This window comes from Meleagris gallopavo, chromosome 2 (assembly GCF_905368555.1).
Source record: "Meleagris gallopavo chromosome 2, MGAL_WU_HG_1.1, whole genome shotgun sequence".
In the NCBI taxonomy this organism is placed as follows: Eukaryota; Metazoa; Chordata; class Aves; order Galliformes; family Phasianidae; genus Meleagris; species Meleagris gallopavo.
In genome coordinates, this window is record NC_139405.1 from 64,915,410 (window position 1) to 64,938,832 (window position 23,423).

At 37.1% G+C, this 23,423-nt stretch overlaps 1 protein-coding gene across 2 annotated transcripts in view; it reads left to right on the top strand.

Annotated features, from left to right (window-relative positions):
• Positions 1–22,859, top strand: part of LAMA4 (laminin subunit alpha 4) — a 96,946-nt gene extending 74,087 nt beyond the window's left edge. For both annotated transcript variants that reach the window (XM_085217451.1, XM_085217452.1), the window contains exons 25-38: positions 851–993; positions 4,937–5,072; positions 6,237–6,374; positions 7,774–7,907; positions 9,206–9,370; positions 10,059–10,212; positions 10,911–11,104; positions 12,571–12,760; positions 13,603–13,758; positions 14,364–14,523; positions 15,485–15,615; positions 17,064–17,157; positions 18,149–18,268; positions 20,174–22,859. In XM_085217451.1, the coding sequence (XP_085073577.1) occupies positions 851–993; positions 4,937–5,072; positions 6,237–6,374; positions 7,774–7,907; positions 9,206–9,370; positions 10,059–10,212; positions 10,911–11,104; positions 12,571–12,760; positions 13,603–13,758; positions 14,364–14,523; positions 15,485–15,615; positions 17,064–17,157; positions 18,149–18,268; positions 20,174–20,319 (2,061 nt within the window). In that variant the 3' untranslated portion in view covers positions 20,320–22,859. The remainder of the gene's footprint in view (positions 1–850; positions 994–4,936; positions 5,073–6,236; positions 6,375–7,773; positions 7,908–9,205; positions 9,371–10,058; positions 10,213–10,910; positions 11,105–12,570; positions 12,761–13,602; positions 13,759–14,363; positions 14,524–15,484; positions 15,616–17,063; positions 17,158–18,148; positions 18,269–20,173) is intronic.
• The last annotated feature ends 564 nt before the right edge of the window (positions 22,860–23,423 follow it).

The following is a 23,423-nucleotide window of genomic DNA, read 5'->3' on the forward strand; positions in this document are numbered from 1 at the left end:
CATACTGATAGATAAGAACAGGACTTTTCATGTGGGAAAAAAAAAAAAAAAAAAAAGGAAGAAGAAGAAGAAGAAGAAAGTATTAGAATTCAGATTGAAATTATTGCAGTGATTACATCCTTCAAATATACAATGCTCCTGAACTAAAAACATGGCATGTTGTTAATTTGACTGCCTTAGTTGTTATGCATTGTGTTACAAGAGGTATTGTATTTTCCATTTCATTCAAAGTAAGAATTATTCTGGTAACAATCTTTTATATACGGATAGTATTTTAGGGATTTAGGCAGATCATAAACACCAAGGTGTACTAGTTTTAAGAGATTTTACTTTAAGCCAATGTAACTGTGACAGTGGCAGCAGCAATAGCAAATTCCCCCTAGTGGCTTGTTGTAAATGTGATTCAATGTAAATTCAAACTATAGCAACAGCTACTGTTCTGCTCAAGCTTTTTAAGCAGGGAAAAAATATGCCTTTTATGCTTTGACGATCAGTAAGGTTTTTTTAGAAATCTGTCTTAACTTCTTGTAGAAATCAAGAAAGCACCGCAAAGCTGATGGAGTTTATCTGCTTGGTGCAGAGTAGAATTTGGTATGGGGGTAGTTTTTTGTATGAATTTAATCATAAGTGAAGTATCCTGTTTCTTCAAGAATTAGAGAAATGGTGACATCAAAATAAGTTCCCTATTCGAATTGACAGCCTTATCTATTTTACAAACAACTTTTTTGATAAACAAGACTAACTATTCAAACAAAAAGACATAAAGATACTATTGATCTTGCAAAATCACCTCTACAACTTACCAAAGATGACATTTTAGAAACTTTTAAGAACATGTTTTTCTTTTCAGATTTCTATTATATATCATAATTCTAAGAAGATGATCTTGGTAGTAGACAGACGACATATAAAAAGTGTTGACAATGAAAGAACAGCAATGCCATTCACAGACATCTACATTGGAGGAGCACCTGCTGAGATCTTACAGTCCAGGTTGGTTTACAGCTGGGATTTAGTCATTATCTTCATGTAATTTAAATTACATGTGCTGAAAGGCTTACAGCATATCACTGTTGTTTCTCAGGAAGCACTTCTTTAATGTGCAGGTGACTGAGCACTGGCACAAGATGCCCAGGTTGGTTACAGAGTCTCTCTCTTTGAAAAGACTTGAAAGTCTCCTACACATGGTCCTGGGAAAGCATCTCTAGGTGCCTATGCTTGAGCAGGGGTTGGACCAGAAATCTATTCTAACTTCATCCCTTCTATTCTGTGATTCTGTGTTTTTCCTAGCTTCAGCACCTTATATGAAACAACCCTTAGGACAAACTTCTAAGGTTTTTTTTCAGAGTTCTACAGTACCAAAGATTAGGATGGATCCTGCACAGCTAAATTCTGCTGAAACTGGTCCTGTTTCAGTTAGGTTAATAGAAACCATTATCTTCTTAAGACAAAAAGGCAATTCTAAACACATAGAATCACAGAATCACAGAATGGCGCTGGTTGGAAGGGACCTCAAAGATCATGAATCTCCTACCCCCCTGCCACATGCAGGGCCACCAACCTCCACATTTAATACTAGACCAGGCTGCCCAGGGCCCCATCCAACCTGGCCTTGAACACCTCCAGGGACGGCGCATCCACAACCTCTCTGGGCAGCCTGTTCCAGTTCCTCACCAATCTCATAGTAAAGAATTTCCCCTTGACATCCAACCCAAATCTTCCCTCCCTCATCTTAAAACCATTTCCCCTTGTCCTGCTGTTATCTGTCCTTTCAAAGAGTTGACTCCCTTCCTGTATATAGGCTCCCTTTAGGTACTGAAAGGCTGCAATGAGGTCACCCCACAGCCTTCTTTTCCCTGAACAAGCCCAGCTCCCTCAGCCTGTCTTCATAGGGGACATGCATGAATATGTAGAATCATTATTTCTTTTCACTGTGCAAAAATATCTTTGTGAAATGAAAATGCATTAGCTGAAGGATCAAAACTCTTCACCAACTGCATTTTCAAATCTAAAGATGATATCTTTCCTACTGTGCACATCAGTTCTGTTGAATCTTATTTTCTCTTTAAATTCAAGTCAGCTGGCTCTGAGTGGGTGTGGGAAGAAAATAAAAGTCTCATTTTCCTATCATACGTATCATTCTATCACTTGATAGAAGCCAAGCTTGATCCCAGTGAACCATAATACTCCAATTTACTGTAATGGTAATCCACCAAGGCAGTGTCACACTCTGGGAGATCAGGGCAGATGCTTGAAGAAGGGTGTGGCAGGAAATACACATTCCCTAGAGCTCAGAGATTCAAAAGGGCTCTAGCTGCTAACTAAAGAGTCACAACTGCTAGCAGAAATACAGGTTCTCTTTAAAATAACCGTGATGTTTTTTAAAAAGAGAGGATAGCAAATGTTGCAGAATAATTACTAGGAATTACTGGTAAGTCTCCTGAAACCTTATTTTGTTTCCAGGAGACCCTTTCGTTGGAATTGATAAATAATGAGATGTAATGATACACACTTAAAGATAGGGACAAAACCCTGTAAAAGAAAATTATGCCTTTTGACCCCATGTAATTAATTGAACATGAAAATAAAATGGGGGATAAGGGAGCAGTAGCCTGTGCGATATTCATTGCTCTTCATAAAGGTTTATCACAAGGGCTACTGAAAAAACTGGTGGGTTGGAGGAAGGAAAGGCTGTATTGGATTATAAAATGCCTGGAAAGGGAAAATAAAACAGAGTAGTAACTCCTCCATTTTCACACAATAGAAGTTCCACAGCGCATGCCCAAAGGATCTCTCTTAGGGTCAATACTGAATACATTAATGATTTAGGGGGAAAAAATGTAAAAGGATTGTGAAAAATACTTTCATTACTCAAGCCTAGAGAACACTGAAAACATCAGAAAGATGCAGAAATTCATGCAGTTGAGTAGCCCCATAGCAAGTTAAACTTGTTCACAAATGTAGGATACAAGATGAATCACATGAGTTATGTCCATGGTTTTCCAAATGTATTGTGGTCATTCTACAAAACATCTGGAAGATAATGTAAAGGAAAAAAGAAAAAGAAAAAGAAAAAAAAAAAAAAAAGAACAAGTGGTATCAGAGAAAAATAACAATAGGCATTATAAAAATATGGTAAAAATATTATAAAAATTGGAAAGTTATATTGAAATGATTTACACAGAGCTACAGCTTTGTTTTGTATATCATACCCGCCTTGTTCTCAAGACAAGGCTAAACAGCAAAAAATTATGATTCAAATGTGGTGACAAGTTTTCATTTCCAATGGATGCATAGTTTGCTTTTAGAATTATGACACTGAAGAAATGCAACTATCTAGCTAGCTACTATTGATACCTATGTTTCCTTTTTTTAGGCAGATTGACATTTGACTGACATTGGGGTACAGCAGCAGGGCAAAAGTAGCTGTAGAGTTAAAGGAGAAATTTAATTTTTCTTCAAAGCAGTATATTTTCCTTTATTTCAACTACACTTTTTCTCCCGCTTCACTCACTTCATAAAGCAAATTCTTACATGGAGCTAGAAGTTCTGAGGGCTGGGAAATGTGAGAACTAATTTAGAAGACATTTTTCTTTGTCTTTAAACCTATCTTCTTCAGTTCTGTTTGCTTCTAGAAAACGTTATTAAATTAATGGCCTGTTTGCAGCTTCTGCATGATCAGTCAGAGTAGAGGCTAAACTGACTGACTCATTACACTTTGATCCACACACTGTGATCCAAATCCCAGTGAGAATGACTGGAGCCTTCCCATTCATCTAGCTTTCCTGCTGATTTCACTGAGCAGCAGATGAAGCCTCAACATGCTCCCCCTCTCCCCTTATTTCAGACATGTGCATCTGAACTATTCCACTTGATGGTCCATTTTAGCCAGCGTAGAAAAGCAAATATTTCCAGAGCTTGATTCGTTTTTCATGTTTCCAGTGCCTACCTTACAATGATATAGAGCATAGAAAACTATCGCAGAAGCAGATGTCAGGACAGTCAGTATTATCTGATGTGAGATGAGAACCTAGCTACTAGGAAGTCTTGTGGAAGGCACAAAGACTGTCTACATGTTTGCCAAGTCAAAACTCTGAGCTTCACATTCATTCCTTCAGTGTATTTGTTCCCTGATTATCTCCTAGACTGGTACCAAATAAGCCCCATGTCATTTCCCTGCTCTGTCACAGACCCTCTGCAGTTTTTGGCAAATTTCTTCTTCTTCATACAGCTTGAATATTGTGAGGATAAATTCAGTGACATTTGTCCTGTGCTGTAATGCTGTTTTATCTCAGTGAGGAGTGGAGTAGAAAAACTTTGAGCAGTGAGCAACAGCAGCTGGGATACAATGCTGTGCTATGCACCTCAAATCCAACGTAGAAAGTATCCTGGAAGCCCACCTACTGCTCTAATTTAAACCTATGTAAACCTATTCACCAGCAATCAGTATTTACTCTTACTTCCTTGACCTCTGTTATTAATTCTTGTTAAGAAATACAGATCCATTTGCTTCCCAGAATAAGAAAGGAGCTTGCCAGTAAAAGCAAGAAAGGAAAATTAAAGTAGAACTTTTCTAAAATGATAAATGAAGACATAACTCAATTTATTTTTATCATAATTGGGTACAGATCCATTTAGAAATATGTCCTTTTGTTTCAGCAACCACTTTTATCTTTTTAAGTTGCTCTGTACATGTTTTCTCTCTGAATTCTCATACACTTCTCCCTGTAATATTTATTACAGCTGGTGCATCTTGACTTTTCAAAACCACTAATGTGGTTAAGTAGCTTTTTTACATAAAGATGTAGGAATTGGGCACAAGTGAGGCAAATGACTGAAGCTTTTCCAAATTTTTTAGAACACCTTGGCAATAAATGTATATTCTGGAAGGCAAAAAATATGTAATTGCAGCTTGTTTGACATTGTTTTCCAACAGCATTAGTTCACATCTGGCAGGAATTATTGGCTTTAAAGGCTGCATGAAGGGTTTTCAGTTCCAAAAGAAGGATTTCAACTTGTTGGAAGAACCAGGAACCCTGGGAATCAGCTACGGGTGCCCTGAGGATTCACTGGTAAGCATAACTTAATTTGTGAGGCAACATAACAACAAAATTTTGGCAATGGATACACTCATGAGCTTGTCTTTCACTCCAAACAATGGAAGGTAACACTTCAAAAAAGGAAATGAAAACTCATTCATTCATTGTGTGTGTGTGTTTGTGTGTGCGTACACACATGCTAAGTCTGCTGACATGCGATATGATTCTCACAGAGAATTGCAGCAGAAGCTACATTACTTGATACTGTTATTATTTGTGAAATTGTAATATGAAGGCTGGATTTGAAATACATTGTATGCTGTATTCTGAATGGAAATATTCTCAGGTAAATTAGTTCTTATTAAAGAAACAAGGAGAATTGTTCCCAAATGCGTCCTGCTGCAGGTGTTTGGGATGAAAAAACAGCAAGATATTCAGCCTTCTAATGAGTTACAAAAAAACCTCTTACATCAATCTAGCTCTACCTCCGTCATACATGGGCCAACTGCATCAGCTTTAATGCCAAGAAAATTGTCTTTTACTTTCTGATCCTTTCCATCATTCATCATTTCTTCATTACAGTGCAAGACTGGTAAATCTAAACAGTGTTTGTGGTCTTTATACTATGGCCACGACTATCTAAAGCCACACTGAGAATACATAAACACGAAGGAGCCCACCACTAGTATAATTCATTGCTCAATCTCACCTTCTATAAAGGAGAATGCAATTTGGCCAGCTGCAATTTGTCCTATCTCAGACCCAGTTTTCCTTCTCTCTCAGGGGGCTGTAGACTCTCATGTCCAATCAGTCCCCCACACCAGCATTCAGTGCAACATGCTAGTATGCTGGGGTAGTTCTCAGAGCCATACAACTTGGATAGAGGCTTAAGCGTCCTCTGCTTCTAGACTTCTTGTTCATTTTTAGGATCAGCAGACTTAGGATGAGGCCAAGAATCCCAGGAAACTAAAAGCAATTTAGCTTGCACTGTCTAAAATATGTATACTTCCTTATGATTTTCACAGCATGCCAGGGAGAGCTTCTAAAGTTAGCTTAAGAACATACACAAAAAAATTGAATTTTTATAGAGGAACTGAACTGGCTTAGTCTTTAAAAGAAAAAAAAATAGCCTCATTCTTTTTATTATTTGAATGTTTTATGAAGTTTACATGTAAATTTGTTTTATTTAACACACAGATATCTCGCAAAGCATATTTCAATGGAGAGAGCTTCATTGCATCAAGCCAAAAAGTGTCCCTCTTAAGTGAATTTGAAGGAGGCTTTAATTTCCGGACATTGCAGCCCAATGGGCTGCTGTTCTACTATTCTGAAGGAGTGAGTACATCTTTCTTTACTGTTTGTTTTATTTTTTCCATTGGATTGTTTTCCAGGAGAGTATTATGGGTATAATAGAATTTTTCACTTCATCTTTTAATGATAGAGAAAGCAGTCTGCAATATAGAAGCATTCCTCAGTGTACTTATTTTCACAGTTCACATTTGATTCACAGATGAAACCCTGCAATGCCTAGACATTATTTTGATAGAAAGCGGATCTTACTGCACTGCAATCCCTATTTGGACCTGTAGATGCTACTGAAGTACAAATAATACTCCCTACAAGCAAAGGCAGAACATTTGTTTGGATTAATAGGATCTTATTCTGAGTATTGCAGAGTTTACAGAAACCAGTCAAAAAACTGCCTATATTCCCTGTTCTTAGACCTCTGTGTATGACCAGGAAAAGCTGAACCTGAGAATGGCTCCTTGCAGCTATGGGAAGCCAAGTCACTCCAAATATCCCCTTGAAGGAGTGCCATGGGCAGAAATATGGACTTGCACTCCCAAAATGTTGAATGAACCAGAGCGATTCCAGAATTCTGCAGTTTCAGCAGCACCCACGAGCTCAGATGACAGAACATTTGCAGCCATCTCAAAAGTCTTCTCTGCCATACTTGCAGAAGATCATGGGCAGTGCAGCAAGGAAGGCTGTATGACACCTATAACCACTTTTTACAGCATGGAATATTGCCTTAAATTGAAACCATGTTGGTTATCCATGCTGCTTGCATAAATGAGACTCTGTACACCACTTCTGTTTTTAACTCAAAAGCTCTAATCCTATGAGATGCTAAGTGCCCTGTTTAAGAAATGGAAGTTCAGCAATTTAGTACTTGACAGAATGAGACAGCATGATTCCTCTGAGTGCACAGTGGCAGTGCTTGTGCTAATGAAACAGATAATATTCAAGCTATGTGGCACTCTGATCCTGTATGCCTGACCCAGATAAAGGATCATATCTCTAAGATAATTTTGAGTGACTGAACATGTCAGATTAGAGGGAATTAAGAAAAGAAAAAATGCATTGGCCTTATGACAGCGGTAATCTTGCTAAGAGCTAAGCTGCTCTGTATAGTACCACAGCAGTGGTGCCAGAAGCACAACGGAAATGTAAACATCATATTTCCAGGCTAGGTAGAAGAAGTTCCTGTGACAGATACATGAAACATAATCAGCAACAGAATTCCCAGAATTCAGGCTTAAAAAAACACAAGAATATCAATTTGAGATATTCTCCTCTTTTGGTTCTCAGTCTGTGCAAAAGACAGTAAAAATAGGGAAAATAGTGATAAGAAACCTCAGCTGGAGAAAGTAAATCCAACAGGAAAATGTACAGAACTGTTAACTTTCCCATAGTGTACTCACTTATGAAGATGTTTTTGTCTGTATTTCAGTCAGATGTATTATCCATCTCTATGGACAGAGGTGCTGTTGTTTTAAATGCAAGTGGAATCAAAATTCAATCACCAGACAAAAATTACAACGATGGAAAAACTCACTTTATCATTACTTCTGTCACACCAGAAAGGTAAAGCTGTCTAGCACCTTTTAATCCCTACCTTTAGAATATAAATATTTCATGTAAAGAACATGTTAACATGTAATATTTTCTTTCAAAGTGGGCTTTTCATTTATATTTTTAACTGATTAATTCAGTTTAAAAAAAAAATCAAAGACAAAATCTCTGACTGAAATTTGCCCTGTGACCTGAATATGAGGTGCTGGGAATTGTTACTAAAACTAAAAGAAAAGAATTGTGGTTTTAAAAGCTTAGTCCTTTTTTGTCCTTAGGTATGAAAGCAGTTTAATATAATTAAAAAGTAGCATGAGATTCATTCTTCATCAGGATTGATTATTCTGATTTGTTAAAGCAATCCCAAATTGACCCTGAAATAGTTGAAGCATCTTCAGAAAAGGCATTCATTTGGGATATACAGAGTGGAACATATTTAAATTGTTTTTAGTACTGACAGATGCAAATGTTAGATTAGATATGGCAGTGGGGAATAAATCTACGTACCCACTTATCAGAAAACTTGAAAGCATTGGTTTGTTGGTATGAATTTTACTGTTGTTTTCTGTGTTTAGGGTTTTCTTAAGACAGTCCAATACTCAAACAATCTTTCTTCAAGAATCTTGCCTATGCAGCTATAACCAGGTCATTCTCAGCTTTCTAACTGAAAGGAATGTTTGCACCTATGGTTTCTTACATCCGAAAAACATAGTTCAAAAAGATGCAAGTGAAAAAAAGGTGCCCTGGAACAGTGCTGAGAGCTGTCATGTTTCACTGAGTGCACTGAAATCTGAACTTGACAAACAAAATCCGTGTTGAATGTTTTAGCTTTACTCATTTCCTCATTAAAGCAGTAGTACTCTTCCTGATACTTGCAGAAATTAAGTGTTAGTTGCAAATTGATATTAGATATAGAACATTGTATGAGGTCAAACATCAATGTATTGTGATGAAAGAGAAGGAAAAAGAGATAGGGACATAAAGAAGAAATAGTATGTGCTTAGGTCTTCTATTACCCAAACATTGGCTCCTCTATTTATTAGTAATCCCTTGGTTTATGTATCTTCACTGGGCAGGCTGTATTTTTTTGGACTTCATATCCCTGTGCCTTTGGACACTAGTTGCCAGTGGGCTATTTGCATTGATGCTTGTTGCACAGCTGGAAGCAGGAAGGGTCTCTTCATGACTACAAAGCGCTGCTATTCCATTACTTTATACATCGAGCAGAACATTTTAGATGCACGTAATATGTCTAATGACCAACATAGGCTTTTCCAAAATGAGTCTACAAAGTGGATGCTTTGTCTTTGCAGATATGAGCTGAGTGTTGATGACAAGAAACAAAGCAAGAAGAATCCAGTGAAGGACAGAGCAGGGAAAAGCCCTGACAGCATCAAGAAGTTCTATTTTGGTGGCTCTCCCCTCAAAACGCAGCAAGCCAACTTCACTGGGTGTATAAGCAATGCATACTTCACTAGGTGTGTGGCATTCTCCCAAACACATTACCAGGCAATTGCTGCCTGACAGCTCGGGTTATAGCTCCAGAGAACTGATTTATTTTAACAATAAAAATCCCTCTCTCATTTTGTGAAGCTAGACAGTATGTGTGCATAAGTTTCTCACCTTATTTTCTATGGAATCTGTTGGCACAGACTTGGTAGGTTGTGATATTGTTGAAGTGGGAATAATTTGATGTAAATCAGTTTTCACTGTTGCACCTGCTAATTCTGTTTGTGCAATATGGAATTTGCATAGCTTTCATTTACATTTATATGATGTAGCTTTCATCTCTGCCTTTGAAACAAAATGATGCTAAGGCATCTCCTGAACGCTGCTGAAATTAGGAGTTTAGTCATGTGAAAATGGTCCATATTTGTTGGCCTTAATCACTTTAGGAAATGTTCTTATATAGAAGATTGCAGATTCAGGCTCTCTGTTTTTGAAAGCATGGATAGAACATACAAAAGTAGTATAGGCTGCCCACAATACCCAAACACTGACTGATACAATCTGTAACTTATTCACAATCGAAGAATGAAAAAAATCCATCAAAACATTATTTAAAATACAAATGTAAATTACTGTGATTCTTTTTATTAAAAAAAATAACATCATTGGGGAAAAAAAAAAAAAAGCTGATTTTGTCATCCTCTCCTTGAAACATAGATTGGATCGGGAGGTTGAAGTGGAAGATTTCCAGCGGTACTCGGAGAAAGTTCATACTTCCTTTTATGGATGCCCTGTTGAATCCCCACCAGTTGCTCTGCTTCATAAGAAAGGAAGAAACTCATCAAAAGCCAAAGGAAACCGTAATAAAAAGGTTTGCTACAAATAGTATCAGTACAGAGTTGATACGTATTGTGTTGTAACTTTAAATTCTGTAAAAAGTTATGGATCCAAAAATGTAATACTTGAGGAACATTTTGTGTGTAGAAAAGGAAAGGATTCCATTCCTTTACACACTGAATCACTGCAAATCACTGCCCTATCTGGCCTACACTCACACCATTTTCTTTTACTGGAACTGTAAAACAAAATTTTTGACATATTTTTAAATGTCTTGCAAAAAAGCTCTTCTTGGTTTTTCTACAGGCTAAAGGCAATAAGCTTTCTTCAGCTAATTCAATTTGCCTCACTCTACTGGGTGCAGTAAGCACATATGAATATGCATAAATGAGAAAAAAAAATCCCTCTTCCAGCATGCAGCACTTTTGGTCCAAGAGTGTTCCTTTATACTTGTACTATTGCTTATATCATCAAAAGCATAGAAGAGGAGTCTATCAGGAAAACTGCAAAAGAATGGATTATAATTATACACAGGCATTCTGTTTATCCCTTCTGCTCTACATTAGCATCTATAGTAGATCTCTGTAAGGAAAATCTGACTGGGAACCATTCCCTGTATTTCTGTAAGAAAAAAAAAAAAAAAGCATATTATTAACTTATATGTAAATAATCCTCTTTTTTAATGTCCAGCTCTAGTTAAAATTTCAGGTTAATGGTTCTCTTTCTGTGAAGGTGGGAAGAGATAAGGACAAGGTCTCACAGCCTTCAACTGGCCTCAAAAAACTGTATCAAGAAGTGAATATGCAAAAAGACCCTCAATGCCAGTTGCCTATGAATCCCAAGGCAACTGAACATGCATACCAGTTTGGAGGTACAGCGAACAGTCGGCAAGAATTTGATCACATACCAAAGGATTTCAGTGAAAGGTAATGAGACTTCAGAAATAAAAAATATAATTACTGAGGAGGCAAGAGATGTATATGAAAAATGAAAGAAGAAAAAGGGCATATTATTGCTGCTACTGTGTTTTGAGGGTTTTTATTTTATCTTAGGCAAATTTTTGCAATGTGTTTTCAATTCCATTCTTTTTGTGGAGCCTTCATCTATATTATATATATATATTTTTTTTTTTTTAAAGAAGTTTCTTTGCCCATTTGCATAAAGACTTCAAGGATGTTAGTTATATACAAGCAGTGCATCATCAGTCTCTTTTTGTGAGAAGTAATGGCATTAGATTAGAGCTGGAAAACATGATTGTTCACCCAGAAATGAAGCATAGTTATGTGTTGAGTGGATGTTAGCAGCTGTTCAGTGCTCAGGAATCTACACCATGCAGTAGGACATAAAACTATGAAAACCATGTCCACTTCAGGCCATAACATAAATACAAATAATTTATAATGAGTCCAAATATTGTGGATATTGAACCCTCAGACTCCCACAGAACATGCCATATGATATGTTTTGACCAGCACAGGATTTTGGTTTAATACTTTCCATGAAAGACAATAAATTCAACAACACAGGGCTTCCTGGAAGCATACCAGACCACTAATTCAGAAAAGAAGAGTGCTGTTTCCTGGCTTAGATAACAAAAACATTAAGTTTTAAATCAACAGTGTTTTACTTAGGGCAGTCCTGATGATGCCCATGTGAGATGGAACAAGGAAAACCCAATCTCTAACATTTCTACTGATCCTTACAAGACATTACAACTGTTATTACACACTTTTCATTGTAATGTGCATTTTAAAAAACCAATGACTCGTGATGTTTTACAACAACTGATATTGGCAAGGCCCTTAGCATGTATGGCATGTGAGAAACAGCAGCTAAGCTAGTTCATCTAACATGAGAAGCAGAACTAATCTGTTCTGTCATTGTACTACACTAATATAGCTTTGCCATTTTTTAGACCTAAATAATAAACCTGATACTAATCATTGAAGTAATCTTCAACTGCTCACTATGTTGAGCTGAGTTAGCATAATTTGCCATGTTGTCTTAGATGTCATGAGGACCTACGAGGATGAAGAAATTTAGTAGCAAGTCTAGAGTAACTTTAAATGTTCATGTACAGAGCCACTGCTGGAAAAATGTTAAAGTCCTCCAACACTGCTGTGAACAAAAATGTATATACTGTCATTTTCTGGTGGTCTGTATTGATTTTATTCGCTCAATAAATTTTGGTTTTTGAAAATCTGCCTTGCAAAGAAGCTTCTTCTCCAACTTCTACTTCAAAACTACTAGAAAGTTTATCAGAAACATATCTTCCATAAAGGAGATAAATATTCCATACAATGAGACAAAAAATTCAGTCATCTTCTGCCTGCAGTTTGATTTCAGTCAGTAAAATCTGCTTTAATACTAACACTGCATTTTTGTTTGCCAGAGCTCAGTTCTCTATCAGTCTGAAGACTCACTCGTCTCATGGAATGATTTTCTATGTCTCAGACCAAAAGGAGACCAACTTCATGACCCTTTTTGTTGCTCACGGACGACTCATTTTTATGTTTAATGCTGGTCATCAGAAGATAAGGATTAAGAGCCAAGAGAAATACAATGATGGCCTTTGGCACAATGTAAGTAAAAGAAAGTAATCAGTATAATGATACGTGCTATAATGCTGCAGTAAAGACACTGCTGATCCGATAACTCATGAAGGTTTCATTCACATTTTCATAACCACACCTATATTTGGAGAAGCTTCTGCCAGTACTTTTTAAACTTTCACAATGTATTTTATAAAGTCCTTAACTAGGGATAGAAAAGTGAATCAGCTATAAAAGTCCAGGAACTCACAAAACTATTGTGTGAATAGAAATAAGAGAAGTGTGCAGAAATGCAGAACAGTGAGGGGAGAAAAAAAAGCTAGGAAAGGAAGGACTAGGATAATTTTGTTCAGCAAATTTTTTGAAGTGCCTAAGTCAGGAGCATAGCTATCTTAGGCACTCTTTGTAGTCCATGAAAATAAAAAGACAATTTTAGGGGCAAGGTGAATTTCCTACTGTACATATCTGTTTCTCCTCACTGACTACAGAGGGACTCTACAGTCACTAAGCTCCTAACTTGGGTGCTTAGGTCTTTAAAGCTGGTTGGATAAATCCAGACCATAAAACTGGAGATGTCCATGAAAATATTAATAGTGATAGTACTGTAGCAACAAATCATATGTGCAAATATAAGATGAGCGGATCTCAGTAGACCCTGTGACACCTCATACACCAGAATGGTAAGACTACAGTTTTACAATCTAACCTTTATACAGATGTGAAGAGAGAAGGTTGTCCAGCAGTTAATAAAATTGATTTGCAAAGTATGACTCACAAGCTTCTCTTCTTAACTTCTTACTTTCTTTCACTGCAGTGGAATGTTCCCTCAACATATGAAAGTAATCTTCCAAATTTTTTTCCTCCCTTTCTAGGTGATATTTATTAGAGGCAAAAATATTGGTCGCTTGATAATTGATGGTCTCCGAGTACTAGAAGAAGCTTTCAATGGCAATGCTAATACCTGGCAAGTCACTGAACCACTGTATATTGGGGGTGTAGCTCCAGGAAAAGCTGTGAAAAATATCCAGGTAAATCAGACAGCTATTACATCATCCATACGTTTATGTACAGCTAGAGCAAAAGATGCCTATAAGGATGAGTCCAAAGAAAGGTATGTTCCCAGTCCTCAGTACATTGAGGAGCTCACAGCTCAGTTCATGTGATAGCAGAGATCCCACAGGGCTGAGCCAGGATAGCTCAGTAGCGGGGTAGATTTCAGTAGACTTGTAGCAGCATCTGGAAAGCTAGTGGTCCCTGAGGAAGAGAGAAGCCTTAGCAACATTCAAGCTTAGATGTGTGAGGTAAAATTAGTTGAGATCAATTTCACCCTAAGATCTGAGATATATAAGTTTTAGTGTTGTCTCAGTTCTTCTGAGACAGTACCTAGAAATCAGTATTCTGCTCTATATCTTTGACATTAAAGTATATAGAAAGGAATGTTGAAGGAAAAATCAACGTCATCAAAGACTCCTTCAAGATAATCTTTGGTGATACGTGCCTAACAAGATAGCTACACGCTTCAGGAGAAATTGACTACTGTCTTGCCTTGAGGTTACGTGGTATGTACAATACTGCCTTGCTCTATGCACATTGTTTCCAGTGGTTCTATCAATCATGTTCTTTCTTCCCCCAGATTAATTCAGTCTACAGTTTTAATGGCTGTCTCAGCAATTTACAGCTCAATGGAAGATCAATTACTTCAGCTTCACAAACGTTTAGTGTAACACCTTGCTTTGAAGGCCCATCAGAAGCAGGAACGTACTTTTCATCAGAAGGAGGATACGTCGTCCTTGGTAACGTGCTGCTGAAATATATTCAGTAATGAAACCATACTTTTCACTGTACTTCAAAACAGTATATTTCACTAAAGAATGTGATAATTTCCAAAGCTGTGAGCTGCAAAGATTATTAGATACAGATCATAATTGTGGTAGGCAGCTGATGTTGACAGGTTAAGAATGTCTGCATGAAAATTAACAAGTTACTACATAAATATATCTGTATGGATGTATGAATGCATATATTTAAAATAATTAGAATAATTTCACAAGAGAACAGATTCTAATATGGTAACAATTATTATAGACACAAAAGTCAATTTGGCTAAAACCAAGAACACCAACATTCCTTATTTTTTACTTAATAAAATAACACATAATTCAAAAATTCTATGAAAAGACTTTCTGAACATCTTGATAATGAACAGCATGACAGATCCATCTTTTCTATCATCGAAGACTACTGTGTTCCAGGAAATGTTCTAAGAAGGCTTTTTTTGGGGGTCACATTTTTGCAACACCAAGAACCACGTGGTGTTTCTAATTTGCTCCCTGGCCTGCCAGCAAATTGAAAAAGGGACTTTCTGCTATTGAATCATCAAAGCTCAAGTGAACTCCCACTCACCGTGTAAAAACTGCTGAATATCTAGCAAATTGCACAATAAGAAACTGCCAAAAACCCACATAGAACCTATTTTCTGCTGTCCATTTCATTGCTAATACTTTTAAAGAAAATATCTTTTTTTTTTTCCTTGAATAATGAAAAACACAAGCAAACTATTATTAGTACTTCAAACAAAATCAAACAGAAGTGTAAATGGGTGGCAAACCATGCTATCTCTTCAAGTATGTGTATTGGAACAGGTTCTAATACTTCCGAAGACAGAAGATATAGATTCTACCCTGGGACTCTGAGTAGATGTCCAGGCTCACCATTAACTCAGTACAAAGATAATGTATTCTTTCTCTCTCACAGATGAATCCTTCAGTCTAGGTCTGAAATTTGAAGTTGTTTTTGAAATACGTCCCCGAAGTAGCTCAGGAATTTTACTGCATGGCCACAGTGTGAATGGAGAGTACCTGAATATGCACATGAGAAATGGACAGGTATAATGGTCACATTTCCTCCACTTCTCTGACTGGTTCCTCTACTGCCTAGTCGGGCTCTGCTATATGCAGCTTTTGTTTTACAAATTTGGCATTATTTGATTCTTATTTCTCTCCTAGATAAGTTAACTGCTTAGATTAGGCAACTCAGATACTTCTTTTAACATACAAAAAAAATAACACTGCAGACAAAATCAGATCACTTTATTGGTGCCAACAATAAATATTTGATTACCAGAGCACTGATGCTTTGATACTATTTTTTCATCCACATATTAAAAATATATAGTAAATAAGATGATTTTTATTTCTTGTATGTTAAAAGAGAAGTCTGGGTTGAGCACATTCTCTTCTTGCTTTAGCAAATGTGTGTAATGGGGAAAGATGAGGAAAAGGCAAGGTTCTGATTGCCTGCTGATCCATTTTCTAAAATTCCTGGATTTTTGAGGAAAGTTTGAAATAAGCATATCAGATAGTTGTTGCCAGTGCTATCCTTTGTTATGTTCATCAGTATCCTCTGGGTCCCTCCACTGTACACGTGTAACAATAAGTTGCAGTATAAATAGACAAAAAAAGCAAACATTTAGAGCAGTGATTTATTTATTTATTTATTTATTTATTTATTTATTTATTTAAACTTTTCTTTTTGCAATAAAGAAACTCAGCATAGTCAGGAGACTGAGCAGTGTGGATATTCCATAACTGTTGCAATGCAGTATCTAACTGTCCCAGTATCTAACTGCCAGCCAAAGAGAGGGATATATAAGTGAGGCTGACTTAGGTTGGAAGGAACCATAAAGTTCATCTATTTCCAACCCTAAGTGGGTAGGTTCAGTGTATGACTTATCCAACAGCCACCACTGGGAGTCTTGTGCCCTGCAAAAGGGATGCAGTGCTGCTCTGCTACTACAGGGGTGTTTCCATGCAGGGAGGTACTCATCCAAATGATTAAAGCAGAGGTACAAAATTCAAAATTAGGTACACTTTATAGTTCTGCCAGAGGTTTCCTGGTAAAATTGAAAGTAACCTAAAAGTCATTCTTAAAGTCCCCTGTCTGTATTTCTCAGATCTTGTCTGTTTGTTTAGGTTTTTCGTGACTGTTTTTCTTATTAAGTGGCTATCAAGATGCCAAAACATCATCTAAACACTAATTTAACACACAGGAAATTATAGAGTAGCAGTACTAGGAAATCTGAGTAAAATTAGCTGTTATTTTTGAATCTTTTTTTGAATTCTATTCTGAGTTCAAATCAGAAATGTTTAGCACTATTGAATCTAAAAAAAAATCTGTGAATTTGATATTTTATTCTAAATAATTTCATTATTTAAAATGGTGTTAGTTAGTTTTGGGGTTTTTTTTGCTTCTGAGTGGAGAATACTGCATTATCACAAAAGAAGGGGAAAAAAAGAAGAGGTTTTACACCAACAAGTACATTATTTTCTTCCAGGTTACTGTGAAACTGAATAATGGAATCAGGGATTTTTCAACTTCAGTGACACTGAAACAGAGTCTCTGCGATGGCAGGTGGCACCGAATTGCAGGTCAGTAAAGCATGATCATACCTTTAAGAAAGGTAGCAGTGCCAAAACCTCCCTTCCTAGCTATCTATTTCCATGGGCCAGTGCACTGGAGATATTTTCAGGTCTTCCCTTTCTCTTTGTCAAGATGCAGTTTGTACAAAAGTGGCAGTCCTTTTCCTCACTCATATAGGAATCACATAGGAATTGTAGTGTCCTGGGAGGGCGAGACCAAGTTCCTAACAAATACAAAGAAAGATGAATGCTTGTTGTTCAGGGAACACAAGACTGCCTCATGGAAATGCTGTCAACCTTTTCTAAGATGTAAACCAGATGTTATTCTTCTTTTCCCATTTTTTCCAATTAGAGGTTAAATACAGTGGTAGAAGCTAGTACTGAGCACAAGTATGCTGCCCTTAAGAGGTCAGCGGGACAGATTTGAGGAACCCCTGCCTCACATACAGAGATTTACAGTCAGGATTTTACCCCTGTGCCAGATAGGAATCCTTCATTCCTGGGTTTGAAAGTCAAAAAGTACACCTAAACCTCAGGTACTTTGGACTCCCTTACTTTTCTGTCTGAATGCTCACCGTGTTGCATACAGAAGAGACCTGAGTATATGCCCTTTCCCTATGCATTCTAGTTTCCTTTTTAAGGAACAAGCAAGGAGAAAAACTCACTGCATTCAAATTAGGACCTTACTGGGAATGATTTGGCAACCGGTTTTATTCAGCAGCCCACCATTGCATGCACATGCCCTACAGTCTAGACATAAGCACCAGCAATCAAGAACCTCACTCAGAAATACCCTTGCTTCCACTCTCTCATCTTGCTTTGACCCTGTTCTGTGCCAGTATCTGCCCACACACACTGTGGGCACTGACAGTAACCATAGCTCATAGCTAAGCAAAGACTAAATCAAACAACTTAGATCAAACTGATACATCTCTCTGTCATAAAGTCTTCAAATGATACTTCTGAAAATCTTTTTGATATCTGTTCCTTCTCCCTTTAGTTATTAGAGATGCTAACGTGGTGCAGCTGGATGTAGACTCAGAAGTCAACCACGTAGTAGGGCCACTAAACCCAAAGGCAACTGACCACAGGGAGCCAGTGTTTATTGGAGGTGTACCAGGTGAGTATGTGGCAGCTTTGTTCTCAAATTTCAATGCAGTTTCCACAGGAAGCACAGAAGAGGGACTGTAGAGGGACTTTTCATCAGGGGATGTAGTGAAAAGACATGGGGCAACAGTTTTAAGCTAAAGGTAGATTTATTTTAGATACGAGGAAGAAATTCTTTACTTTGATGGTGGGGCACGGAAACAGGTAGCCCAGAGAAGCTGTGGATGTCTCATCCCTGGATGTGTTCAAAGCCAGCCTGGATGGAGCTTTGTGCAAGCACGTTTAGTGGAAGGTATACCTGCCCATGGCAGGGGGTTGGAACAAAATAGTTGCTAAGGTCCCTTCCAACCCAAACCATCCTATAATTTTAATTTTAATTTCAAAAAAGAACAAAAGATACCCACTTGAACAATCTGGTAAAATTCGAAGTCTCAAAAGCAAATCAGAAATGTTGTGTCTCACATCTCAAAAGAAAAATGTCTTCTTTCATTTAATTTAATACATTCACTGTTTCTAGAGAGTTGGATATGGACTCAGTTCTCTAGTCTGCTAACCAGAAAAAAGAAAAAAAAAAGAATCTTATTATACACTTTCCTTTCCAGTAAGGGTTTACTTTTTTTTTTAAAGAAGTTATTTATTTACTTGTTCTCATTTATGAAACTGGAAATTCACTGTGACTGTAGTCTTATGGATTTTTTGCTGGTAGGATGCTTTCCTCTGCTTCAAGCAATACCATCTTTGAACACAATATAAAACATGAAGATTCTTATTCTGACTAGTGCAGTCCTATTGCACAGATGTCTGCTAACATGAATTTGTGACTCACAGACCATCTGTGTAGCGTGGGCCAAGATTACTACATTTACTTCCCTTATTCAACAGACAGAGCTACTCTGTTGGGGTTCTTATGCAAACTGTAATCAACACTACATGATCCAATTTTTAAACCATCTCCTGTACATCTCTCATTGAAAACTTGCAGCATTATTTTTCTGTTTCTTGCATGTCAATCAGAAACATCTCTAACTACAGAATTTATTATATTGCTTATCTTGGATTATTGTCTTGAGTGCACGATGTTCAAATCCATCTGACAGTAGCAGGAGGAAAAATGAGCCTAAAGGGAGTAATAAAATCTATGCACACATGCCTGTTCACTCTTTAAATCCAAATTGGAGTTTTATTAGGACAGAATTCTTCCCAGAGAGGTAATATAAAGTGGTAATTGCAAACAGTATTCTGCCTCATAATAGAGCTTTCTTCTTCTACATAAATTATAGAATACTAAAGCAATGCCATACATTGGCTCTATAATATTATTATCATTCTGGCATAGAAGATTCTTATAATGAACTTCACAACAACAAAAAAGATGTAGTACTAACTAATAACCTGTAAATACAGTAAACTAAATGCAGCCTAACAAATCAGGCATGGATGACAACACATATAATGTTAGAAGGAATTACAAACACATTCATTGCCTGAGATTCATCTACTCTGTTATTTAAATAAAATGCAGCTTTAAAAAAATGCAAATTGAGCCTCTATCAATAATATATTATTGAGACATATACCTAAATGTAGATAAATCCCCATATTTACTCCAGCATCTTACTAGCCTGCAGGCACCAATCTTCTTTTCATCCATGCAAGCTGTTCAGTGGAACAAAACTATTTTTCATATATTCTGACTCTTCTAAAAGCTGGCTACTCTACTCCAGCATCTAATTAATTTTTCTACACTATTTGGTTTTCTGGGTGGTTGGATCATGGATAGTATCTATTATGGGCTTTGGAATAGAGACTGAGCTGCAATTAAGAAGATTTAAGTTCCATTACAGATCATTCTACCAACCTGATTATTTTGGTTTTCACAAGCTCTAACTTCTTTTTCCTTAAAATTTGTTTCTTCCAGAGTCTCTGCTAACATCCAGCCTGACTACACGCAACTCTTTCATTGGCTGCATTCGTAATTTCATGATTGATGAAAAAACAGTGAGTTTTAGTAAAGCAGCCTTGGTCAGTGGTGCTGTAAGCATCAATACATGTCCTGCAGCCTGATCACACTGCATCAATCCTGTGAAGTGTCTTAGACCACAAGAAGGAATTATAGAGCAAAAGAAACCATGTTCTATTCATCACCAATGCTGAGAAAAAAATGAAAACAGCAAGGATCAATTTACAAAAATCACTTCTAATATTTCTATGCAAAACAAAAATCACTGATGAATAAAGAGCTCTTGCTTCTGCAGTTCTCTTATTATGCCACAAGAGTGAGCTTTACCATTTCCTATAGTATATGTGCGGCCAATCTGCTACATGAAAATGTGGAACTATAAAAGAAATAAAAATTATACTAAATATGTTTCTTCCAAAATAAATCCTGTACATCATTTTGTTCCGTATCTTGGGTCCCAACTTGTTTCCCAGGAAAAGATCTGCTACTGCATATTAAAGAATAAAGCCAATTAATAGACTTACATTGCAAATAACAGTGTTCAAGGATTTATTTCATAATTTTCTATTCAACTCATTTAAGTATTCCTCATTTATATTGGCAGCAGAGAGATATTTTTAATTATGTAAGCTAATAAACAGTGAAAGATTCTAGATTTTTGGAGGTGTTCTTGCAGAGTGTGGAGAAAGGATGTGTATTATTTAGAACAGATACAGAACTGACCTCTTTCTAAGTCAGTAATTTTAGAATTTTACTTGACTTATGAAGGAAGGGAGAAGAGAGAGAAAATTCCAAATTTCAAGCTTTTTCTCTACAGTGTTAAATATACTTACTCATTTATTTGCACTAGCATAAATAAGTAAGCACAAAGTATAGAAAGGAGAATCATAGTCACTGTTGCAGACAAATCCTTATTAAATTGTCACTTCCTTGTGAAAATACTGCAAGACTCCAGTTTAAAGAGTAATCTTCAAAATAGACAGACATTCCTGCAGAACGTAACCCGAAAGACAGACTGCTGAGGAGGAACTTGGAGTGAAAAAGAAAGATGCAAACAGGAGGCAAAGGGCTGCAAAGGGCTACAGATGTGAGCTGTGTGAGCCTGTGTCTTCATAGAAGGTCAATGGAAGTAAAACTGTAGGCCTTTGCAGTATGTTTTAACATCAAATACACATAAATGCCCTGCAAAATGTGGTCTCTTCTGTGATAAGCTGTAAGGTATCAAAGACATTCTGATATATTTTCTTTGAAGAAAGAACTACTGTTGACATCAACTTTTGTAATGACTGGGCAAATTATGGGTGGAACCAACTCAAAATATAGCCAGCTGCAGAGTAGGAAAAGTAGTAATTAAAAGCATAAAGGACACCACCACCCAGACTAAAAATGTAAAGGAAGTCATCTGGAAAACACAGAAGAGACAACTGTCTCCAAAAGTCTTGAAGTGATGGACAGTTGGAAGAACCACTCCAAGAAGATACCACTCAGTACCTTCTTCACTTTCAGTAGGAAAAGTATTTCAACAGACTGAAGTATTCTTGGCTCACTGTGGATGAAGAACAACAAGCTCTAGATAGACTGGCACATGGACTGCTTTGCAGGCAGGATGGCATCACTGCCTCTCGGCTTGTCCCTAGAGCCCACTGTTATCAGACAATTACAGTGATGAATGAAGAAGAGAAGACAGCATGACTCCAGCAACCACAGCCTTTTTTTTTCACCAGTTTGCACATGCTTTCATCCCCATGTGTTCTCCTGGACAAATCTCCCATTCCACTCCCTGCTACTATAAGCCAAAACACTCCAATGCTTTCTATTCTGGGAATGATGCTGAGCCCTTTCACTTCATCACTCCAAAGCCCACCGTTCATCATTCATAAGGAAGCAATGAGTCCCCCTTTTTACCAAGCACATTCTGGGGTCCCCAAATCTAGCTGCCTTCAAATGTATTTTTCTCAGATATCAAAAATAATATGACTACTCAACAATTTCCTGCTCCCAGCCACTACCTAGAGTGCAAGTAGAAAACGTTTAGGGCTTCCATACTGAGATCTTATTTTGGGGGTTAGAGTAAAGTTCTCAGATCAGTGAGCTGGTCTCCCAGTTAGTACCAGAGACTGTACAGTGTCAGGACTGCGCAACTGGCACCAGGAGTAAAAAGGGAATCAGAAGTCTCTCTCTATTCACTGGCAGACAGTTCAGATTGCCCTAATCTATCTCAAGATGACACAGCTTCAGCTAAACTTCCTCTGGCCCTGGTCTCCAGAATGCTATTGCTGGAAAGAAAAGGACAGCAGATTTCCAGTTTAGATAGATTTTTTACAAGGATTACTGAAATTCTTTTCAAAGTTGTCTGCAGCTGTTAAGCAGAGATAGCCAAGAATAGCATATACTGCCCCCTAAGAGCATCACAGTTTTCTGAGTGCTAGTATTAACTGGAGCATTATATGTTAACTGGTACATGCACTCAGAAAAACTGTCCATCTTAGATCTACATCAACCTGAAGCTTTTTTTCTCATATCCATATCCAAGCTCTGGGAATAAACAGTATTTTTCTTAAGACATATTTGCTGCAACCAGATTTGGTTTCACTCAGTAGTTTTATATATTAAAAAAAATAAATAAAATGATTTTTCTGATTAATCAGTCCTTTGCATACTTTATATATAGAAAACAAAAAATACAGTAAAATAGTAAATGAATAAAAAACACATTAAAATTCATAAACAACTACAATTCGGTTTACTTCTCTTTAATGCATCCCCAGCTAATCAAGCACAACAGTGGCAAGTTTCCAGTCTAGGCCTCAGAGATGCAGGTTTTTTTTCTCTGCAGAAAGAAAAAATACTATAAACCAGAGGATTCTTGCATAGGCAGGAGAGAGTAGAGAATAAATTGAGTTTCTCTCCTCCCAGCACCCTCATGGACCTTGGAAATTGCCATTCCACATGCACCAAAAAAAGCTCTCTATCTGATGAATTACATCACATACACCTCTGCATTCATTTTGAAGCCTGTGGCATTTAGGAGAGGGAGACTGCCTAAGCAAAAATCTTCACAGAATTCAAACAGTCATCTGTATCTACCTGAAAATTCATACTTCATCTCAAAGATCTGAGAAAAAGCTCCAAGTTCCAACGTGCATTGCTATTCATTTGCATTTTCAATATTAATATAAGTAACTCAATTTTGCAGAAAGGCTGTTCA